Source organism: Parasteatoda tepidariorum, chromosome 10, assembly GCF_043381705.1.
Source record: "Parasteatoda tepidariorum isolate YZ-2023 chromosome 10, CAS_Ptep_4.0, whole genome shotgun sequence".
In the NCBI taxonomy this organism is placed as follows: domain Eukaryota; kingdom Metazoa; phylum Arthropoda; class Arachnida; order Araneae; family Theridiidae; genus Parasteatoda; species Parasteatoda tepidariorum.
In genome coordinates, this window is record NC_092213.1 from 19,348,580 (window position 1) to 19,358,448 (window position 9,869).

The window sequence follows — 9,869 nt, forward strand, 5'->3', positions numbered from 1 at the left end:
TGACTTCGGTGATCTGCTGGGAATTGAGTCTTAACGATCAGTCCATTGCGGGACAAATTAATATAGAAGGGAATAAACACGCTAAAAGACAAGAGAATGCGCCCCCTTAGAAATTCAATAAAATAAGTACTAAATTATTAATATTATATACAAAATGTATTGTTTTAATAATATCTTTAAATAAATTACTAATACTTTATTTTAAGTAATTATAATTGATATGTGTTACGTGTAACATTGTATCAACTCCACTTCATTATCTCTGCTCAAAATTTGCATTATTAAATTTATTATAACAATTAGATTATATTTTTTCGTTTATATGAAGATATATATTTAAAAAATACAGTTTGCTTTTTTTTTATAATGGCAGGTTTTGAACTTTTATTTCCTTCGCTCAGAAAGATGCCGAAAGTATTACTCATTTAACGTTACCCAGTGGGCACCTGTGAACCTAATAAGTAACGGAGGCGATCAACATTACCAGCGCTGCTACAGATACCCGTTTATTGGGTGGGCCACATTCACACATCACACAATAGAGAACAACACAGTGAGAAACATCCATGCCCTGAGCGGGATTCGAACCCACAGCCATTGCCTTCGCATACTTTGATAGTAAATAGAAAAAAATAGTGAAACCCTAGAAATAACTGTTTTCTCTTTTGTTCTCGTTCTCAACTAGATAATTTTTTTAATATAACCTGATTTTTAACAATATTTTTATAATGTTTTAAAATTTTGAGATTGTTAAAAATGAATATTTTATTAGAAATTATTAGTTTATTATTTTTAATTGAATTATTGAAATCGTTTGTAAAATGTTGATACCCGTAGATGTAAAAATATTTTTCAGGGAAAAGAAATGCATAACTTTTCAAAATACTAATTAATAATTTCCCTAGTTGCAACTCACTAAGAAACTTTTTGTGGGTACTTTAAAATACGACTCTTTAAAGTGAATACCGTGGCTCAGAAAGAAATTTCAGATAGTATCCGACATCACGGAATAATTTTATTGGATTGGTATATTGGATTTACGTATATTTGCTGGCTTGATAGCTCAATTTTAGGTATATAAACCTTTGTCAAATCGAAGGACAGATAGCGCAATACAGAGAATTACAGCACGAGGATACATCCAGGGTAACAGTAACAGCGGGATTCGAACCCGTTACCTCCACGCTTTGCACAAAGTTTGGCGAGCAATACCGCTCGGCCAGGGAGATCACGGAATAATTTTATTTATTGCTTTATTGAAATGAGTCCCGCAGTGTAATGATCGTTAAGACACGGTTCCCAGCAGATCACCGAAGTTAAGCATCACTGGCTGCGGTCAGTGTGCGGGTGGGTGACCCACTTGGATCAGTCTGCGTAGGGACCGAGGGTGTGCGGTATCGTTAAACTGTTCTACCGTAAAGTGCTCGACTTCGCGTGCAGGTCGTTGGGCTACCGAAGCAGGGGTGCCATCCCCTCTGCAGAGGTTCAAAATTGTGATGTCTTGTCTTCGGATCATCCTCAGGGATGCGTTCCAGATCGTCGTCAATAGCCCATTGTGCAGCTCTAGTGCGACGTAAATTAACTGTAACTTTTTGAAATGACATACATTTGTAGGCCTATGTGCTCAATTTAGGCTTACAAACCTTTGTCAAGTAGAAAGACAGATAGAACAGTTCACGAAGATACATCAAGGGTTACGGGGGATTCGAACCCGCTACCTCCGCGCTTTGCACAGCGTTGGCGGGCGATACCGCTCAACCAGGGAGGCTCCAATTTTATTTGTTTCTCACAATTAACGCAACTTATGCAAATTTGGTTAGCCATCGGCACTAAATCTCCAAAGAGATCATGAGGTATTGGAGGTATATTGGAAGTTTATTCTAGCCAATCACAATGAGGCTGTCTATCGGGACGTCATCAGATACGTCATTAATGTAGAGTGATTAATTACACATCGCCAGCACAGCCTGCCCACATCACCAGTGCAGAAAGACATATTTTAGAGAGTGATATAACTAAATATACACGTGCTGTTACAAAAAATTAAAGGTTGAACGTGATACGAGAAAATTCGGATTTTCTTCTTCAGTGATTTATTAAAAGGTGAAGTATCATTATAGGTAAGAGGAATCATTTAGTATTAAACTATTAAATATAGCATATTATTAATATATTTTTATTAAGATGTTGAAAAACTTTTATTTCTTATAAAGACCTAGTAACAGCTTCGTACACATTATTTTTCCATTATAGTCTTTTTCATTTTCAGTATTATGATTCATGTAAAAAATACTTTAACAATAAATCAATTTTTCTTTTTATTTTACGCACTGTTTTTAATATTTTCTCAAATGAATATTTTCTTTCTGAGTACACCCTTTTTTTTCTTTTTTTTGTTCCATAAATTTAATTTTTAGTGTTACGATTGATATAGATAACGCTTTAATTTAAAAAATTATTTCTAATCTTTCTTTTTCTATAAAGAAAACTTTGACATTAATATTTTCTCAAAAGTTTATTTTGTTTGTGCACGCGTTATTTTTCGCATTCCTATCTTTTTTTTCTAATTCATCAAATGTAATTGCGTTTCTCTTTTAAAGAACAATTTAAAAATTATTTAGGTTTTACTTTATTCTGATTTCGTTATAGAAAATTTGTTAAGTTAAGAAGAAAGTAATTATATAAGAGAAGAATTTTTTTTCTTCTTCCCTGTCGTTAAATGTTTGCCTTATGTTAAATTTCGCTTTTAGAAGAATTATCGAAATCATGAATTATACAGTAAAAATGAAATGTGTTCTTCAAGTCTTTGAGCATTCATAATTTCAAATGGCTTGCCAAACAAATCGTAAGATTGAGTGAATGCTATGTAGAATATATTATTATCAAAATATAGAATTTCTCTTTGGTTATTTTGGTATTGTATACAATATTATTTTGGAAAACAAGTTAATAGACTGAATAAAACATTTTAGATGTTAAGTATAAATTATATATGTTAGGTATAAATTATACTGCAAAAATGAAATAAAAACTAATAGACTCTGTATGTATTCCTTAAAACATTCTTCCAGCAGTCATAATTTTAAATTAGTTACTAAACACAGCGTAAAAATGATTGTTTTGTGCAACATATTAATTTTTATTTAAATATTTCTTATATTATTAATTATTATATTCCTTTTAAATTATTATGGTATTGTATAAGATACTATTACGAAAAATAAGTTAATTGCTTAGGAAAAAATTCTTTACATGTTTAAGAAGCCCATGGATTTTACTTTGAAAAAAGTATACTTTTTTTTTCATTATGCTTTTTTCGGACGCTGAACATGAATTTACATTTTGTGATCAAAATTTTCTTCCGGGGAGAGTTCTTTTTGTAATTATTTACAATATTTTTATTTTTATTTTGGCTTGAGAACTACTGAGTATTTACAACACAATCTAAACCTAAAGAATAGATGCATAGTTGCCAACTGTACTGTTTTTTTTTTCCTTTCAGTTTATTCAAGTCTACAGCCTTTAGTTTATCCTAATCGTCTTTATTTTTCTCTGATCTTATTGTTGAACAACTTTTTCTTTAATTATGCGGATTGTTAGTTACGCAGGCGATAGGTTTTGCTTATTTTAGCTGTAAAAAATGTACACTGCGCAAAAACAAATAAACGCACCAACTTAACTTTTGACCTAATGATTAGATCTTCACGTTTTGCAATCTTAATCATTTAAAGGAGTGAATTAAATATGCTAATTAAATCGTGCAACGATATTTTAAGTTACGAAATCAGACTCAAAAACGTACTTTCTCTGAATAAACATAACTTTTATTCGACGGGATCATATTTCTTACCTTCAAACTATAGCCCAAACAGTTGGGTCAGGAGTAGTCCAAAGTTTGAACTCTTTGTTAATTTTTAATTCTTGCGTATTTCACCAAATCTGGAGGATGAGCAAATTTTTAAAAAAAATTTACACACAGTGCAAGTTTATTGATCCTAAAATTAATTCCATGCAAAATAAAAATTTTAATAGATATTTATTTTATTTAACAGTAATCGAAAAATTTTTGAATTGTAACGTATAAAATTTTTTAACATAATTATTAGGGAAAGTAATGTCAAATCAAAATCTGAACTAAAGAACTTTAATCTAATTTTAAAAATACGACTAATGCAAAATTTGACTATTCAAGGGATTTCGCTCAAATTGTGTATTTTACATATATTCTTTAAAAGTGTGTAAGAATTATATACCTAGCAATTTAATTTCTTTCCGACTTTTATTAAATTAAATAATAAAAAACAATAATAATTTACTTAACGTTATATTTTGTGTGGATTTAATTTTGGATAAACGAATTTTAAAATTGTCTGCTAAGAAATTCGCTTTAAAGTTCTCGATCAGGTGAAGTACGCAAAAAGTAAAATTTACATTAAAGGGGCCAAAATTTGGACCGCTCTCCTGATCAAACTATTTTAACCATATTTCTCAGATTGAAGTAACCCTCTATATTCCAGGGGTCAGAAATCGGAATCCGTCGGGGGAAAAACCGAATGTTTGTTCAGAAAAATTAGATTTTTATGTCCTGGTTTCATAATTTTGAATATAGTCTGCTGTAATCAATTCCTTCCTTCCTCAATGGCACGACAGCCCCGGGTGGGCCCTGGCCTTCTCAATAAACTTCCTCCAGGCCTGCCTCCGCCTGGCAGTTGTCTTCCAGTTTGAGACTTTTAAGACTGAAGTCTCTTTCCACGCAGTCGGCCCATCTCATCTTTGGTCGACCTCTGGGCCTTGATCCGATGGGCTGAGCCAAAAAGATTATGTTTATCGAACGCTCTCTGTTCATTCGAATGATGTGACCAGCCCATTTAATTCTTTGGATTTTTACATACTTGACAGCATTAGGCTCTCTAAAAGCCCGATAGAGTTCTGAGTTTGAACGTCTGTATCAAGTACCATCAACTTGTTTGCCCCCAAAAATGGATCTTAGGATCCGACGTTCGAAGATTCCCAAGGAATTCTCATCTTTCTGTGCTGTTGTCCAAGTTTCTGAGGCATATGTTAGGATAGGTCTGATTAAGCATTTATAAATTAACAGTTTAGTATCTCTTTTTAGTAGGTTTGATTTTAAATATTTTTTTAATCCATAAAAACATTTACTTGCACTATTGATTCTTCTTTGTATTTCGGGTGCGATATTGCCATTAATGTTGACTTCAGAACCAAGATAAAAAAAACTGTTTACTTTTTCAAACTTGTATGCACCAATTGCTGTAATAAATTAGTTTACTTAAATCCCCCCCCCTCTCGAGCCTTTAATATTGAATCCTAAAACGTTAAGATACGATTATTAGATCAAAAGTTATTCGTGGTGATCCGTTTTATGTTGCACACTGTACATTATATATTTTTCATTTTTTTATTATTTAACATAATATTGTTAGAATGATATTTTCAAGTTTTAAGTAATTGTTTATAGTTGCTTAAAACTTAGACAAATACTTTTTAATCTTTTTACGTTTAATTTTTGATTATGGCCCAGAAAAATTTTAAATTGTTTCACCATATCGTAGGATATCTGCTTTCATTTTCAAAATGCTTGCGGGTCGATTCTCAGTGTAGGCTCCAATATTTACTTTTGTAATAAATTTTTAATATATTTATACACAACTCGAGATAGTAAGTCTGGTAGCATGAGAATACGGTTTGTTCTAGAATAACTATGTTTAGAATCCTTGCGAAAATGACTCATCTGTTAAATATTGAGGGTCCCACGCTTATATTCTAGTGAAAAAGAATAAAAATGTTTTCAAACTTTGTTTCAAAATATGTTTCAATGTTTTCAAAATATGATCTGAAAGTGCAAAAGGAGACTTATGAAAATCAAAAGAACAATTTATGTTTCCATTAAGACTGAATGTACTATTTTCAAATTACAGATCATCTTTAAATTTCATCTTCGAATAAGATAAGATGATGGATTTAGATAATTTGAATCCTTACTTAGCTTAAGAATTAATTATTGCTTAGAAGCGTTTATTCTTGTCCTTTTTCTCTTAAATATTAATTTGCTTCATTTTACACATTTTACATGGATTGTATAAATGTATATTAAGGGTGTTCATTACGAAACACCCTGTGTAACATTTAAGACCTTACAGTATTTCAGATGCTTTTAATAATTTAGATATGTTCATTCCAAATATTGTTTAAAAAATTTCTTTGATTTCAGGATTTTAAAAAGGAAAACATTTATTATGGGAACTTGCAGATATTGCTTACAAAGTAACCTTTCCCGTTTATATGAGGCCAGACTCAAGGAAAACAGATCTAAGCTAATGAGGGGCAGATGTACTTGTTCCACACAAGAAGGAGCTCCAATTGGAGCTCTTGGAGAAGAGCTTCCAGTTGAGCTCTGGCTCAATGGGGGAAGTAGAAATCGAAGGACAAATAATGGTCCAGTCACCAGCAGGAGACCTCTTAGAACCAGCGATCGAATAAAAAATCGCTCTAGACTTCCAAGTGCAAATCAGCCGATTCAAACGGCAATTCAAACTTCAAACAGCAATTCAACCGATGAGCAGCATGATTGCGTGATTTGTCAAGATGCTGAAACCGACACCGATAAGCAACGATTGCCATGCGGTCATAGTTTTCACAAACTTTGTGTGACCACTTGGCTGGAACTGACTAACTCTTGCCCCGTCTGCCGACAGAAGCTTGACATTACTAATGGTCAATTGGACTTTGGTCAACGCATAGAAAATATTACATTTCGCCTGGGAGTCGTGTCTTCACTACTAAAAAGAACACAGGAAGTGACTTCACTTGTGATGGAAAATGTTGAAAAACAATTAAACGATTTGTCTCGCAATCTGCCCTCATAATGGGCTGTTGTGACTGGAGATGCTTTCTTCGGTGTGCCATTTTATTACAATATCAACCAGAAGCTTACAGAAAATCACTTACCAAATTAATCAGAGTAATTAGAAACAATGAGTCATATTTTTTAAAACTTCACTAGTGTAAAAACAAGATCATTGCAGGGAACAAAATCAATTAATTATTCATCCTATTAATTTGTAAATAACATGTCACGTTGTATTTGTTCTTCATTCTCTTTTAATTTCTTAGTACATTTTTTTGCATGGAACTGTAGAATTTTTAAAAAAGTAAGCCTTACATTTTATAGCTGTAAATATTTTAGGCGATTCATCATTGTTTATCTTATTAATTTGTAAATAAAATGTCACGCTGAAATGTTTATTCTCTTTCTTACAATTTTTTGCACTAATTTTTGAACTGCAGATTTTTTTTAAAATTAAGCGTTAGATTTTATACCTGCAGATATTTTAGACTAGGCGTTGTCGGAGAAGTGCCTTTTACAAAAAAGAACATCTCGCTAAACTCAAGTACCATATATGCATAAAATTAAGGGTGTTCCTGTTTGTTTTTTTTATCATCAATACTAACTGTAAATGTAATGATCAAGCTGCAAATAACAAGGTCACTATAATATCAGAGCTTTCAGATAAAGAAAGTATTTCTTAACTGTACTGAAGTAAAGCTTTAGTTTCTGGGATTAAGTGAAAAATGAACGTTATACTACCTTTTTGAATAGTTTAGCTGAAATGCAAGAAAAATATGCCGAAATATTGAATTCATACACACTCAACTACTATTGGTGGCAAAATTTAAATGCTGATAAATTATCAAATATTTACCATCCAATAGCATATTCACAGCTTGAAAAATTGGGACTAGCACAGAAATTTAAACAATCCTTTTTAGTAATTATTTTATTTATATTGAGCATTAAATTAGACAGGCTTTTTAATAATGATTTTTATTTATATTAAGCGTTAAATTAGACAGTTTATTTAAAACTAGGAGGCTCCGCCACCTGCTCGCTAACGCTCGCCAACCCCCGAGAATTGCTACGCAATCGTATGTGGTTCACGCCGTGAACCATAGCTCGCTGCGCTCGCTCGCCAATGAACATTCTAGCACAAAGACTTAGTATTCTAGCACAAAGACATAGTATTTTATCATCAAAGACATAGTATTTTATCATCAAAGACATAGTATTGTACTTGTGTAGAAGAATTCTACCAATGTTCTTATTGGCTTTTAAAAATGTATATTAGCTATTTAGATTGTACATGGTGAAAAAATCAAAACATTAGGTGTCTTTGTAATAACATTACAAAGGTGACACCATATGATAAATTTGATCATGAATCCGAAAACAATATACGGTCCATTTCCAGGAGGTGGCTTTATGTGTGCTCCAAATGATGCAAAAGCAAGAGCAGAATTATATTCCCGGATATGATTTCGATAATTTCGTGCCTCAATCGAATTATCACTTAATAATTTTTGCAGAAACTCGGGAATGTCCATTAGTGTAGGCAAATTAATTTTTCCATCGTGGCAGCATTTCGTATATTTGCCAGAAGAATTCCTTTCTTTGGCCCAGAAGTAAGCATTACAATAACTACATTGTTCCGTCATTGAGCCAATATTATACTCTTCGACATCTACTGTTACATCTTGAACAGTTATTATTGCACAATCTACGTCTTCCATAACATTCCTCAACACTTTCTTGGGGCTCTTCGAACTCGTTTTCTTTCATTACGTTTAAAAGCCCTAGCAGCTTCACTAATATTCTGCATTTTAAAACGTGAAAATTCAATGCATAAATAAACGCGAAATATAAAAAAATTCAATGCATTCAAAACAAACTTTTAGACGTTTAGGTAGCTTCCAGTAGAAAAATATCAATTCAACAGCGGCCTTATAAAGCATTCTCACTTCAATTAATTAATTAATTACTAAATCAGTTTAAATTAAATATCATGTTTTTAGGGCATGAATCTGAATTGAACAACCTGATAATGCTCACTCTGGTTATTGTTTCCGTTTTTAAAAGCGCTATATGTTGAGCCAGTTTAAATTAAATTATATCATGTTTTTAGGGCATGAATCTGAATTGAACAACCTGATAATGCTCACTCTGGTTATTGTTTCCGTTTTTAAAAGCGCTATATGTTGAGCCACCTCAACTAGATTTGCCATGTGACATTTTTAGCAGCAATCATTTATCGATTTTCTAACGTTGCCATTCGGGGAGTTGTAATGAGGCTTTTTTTTGGTGCCGTGTAAGAGAAATATAGATTATTCTTCGGCTCTTTTTGTTAAAACTATGCTTCTAAAAAAGAGATGTGTTTTAATTGTGAATGTGACAGCTGTTCATTTCTTCATCCCATCTCGTTTGTTTAAAGTTTATTTTGGTTTAGAGTTTATAATTGTCGTCCGTGGCTCCCAGCTATGTCCCCTTTTTAAATTATCCTATAAAACATATACTTTGATGATCACCTAGCTACACAAATTATATTACACAAACCACCATAGGTATGAATTCAAGGTATTTCTGCATAGTCGGCAGCAATTACTTCCATCTCAGTCCTGAGATAGGACAGAAAACTATTCTTAATGCTCCATTACACGCTGTACTACTTCCTCACGCACCTATCGATTTTCAATTCTGTCACCAATAATTAGTATGACAATATGCGGTGCCATAACACTTTTTATTTTATTATTTCTACCTTCCTTTCGGAAAGGATAGAAAAGTAAATCTAAATAATTATTTCGTTACTAAATTTTTATTTTCCTAAATTCACAAAATTATTCTAAATACTTAACGTATAACTAACTATTCAACACTACATAAATTTTTACTTATGATAACGTAATAAAATTAATGATAACTGTAGTGCTATCAATAAATAGAGATATATACTAGTTATGGCGCTACATAAGAGAAATATTTATATATCTGAAACCGACACCGATAAGCAACG

General features: G+C 32.2%; 1 protein-coding gene across 2 annotated transcripts; it reads left to right on the plus strand.

Moving 5' to 3' along the window:
- Positions 1 to 1,863: 1,863 nt before the first annotated feature.
- LOC107447814 (uncharacterized) lies at positions 1,864 to 7,260 on the plus strand. 2 transcript variants are annotated; one of them, XM_016062841.2, is made up of 2 exons: positions 1,864 to 2,120; positions 6,233 to 7,260. In XM_016062841.2, the coding sequence occupies exon 2, from the start codon at positions 6,258 to 6,260 to the stop codon at positions 6,885 to 6,887; it is 630 nt and encodes a 209-aa protein (XP_015918327.1). In that variant the 5' UTR covers positions 1,864 to 2,120; positions 6,233 to 6,257; the 3' UTR covers positions 6,888 to 7,260. The 2 variants fall into 2 exon arrangements, with proteins under 2 accessions (XP_015918327.1, XP_015918328.1); XM_016062842.3 differs by having other exon boundaries at positions 1,949 to 2,103.
- Positions 7,261 to 9,869: the final 2,609 nt, after the last annotated feature.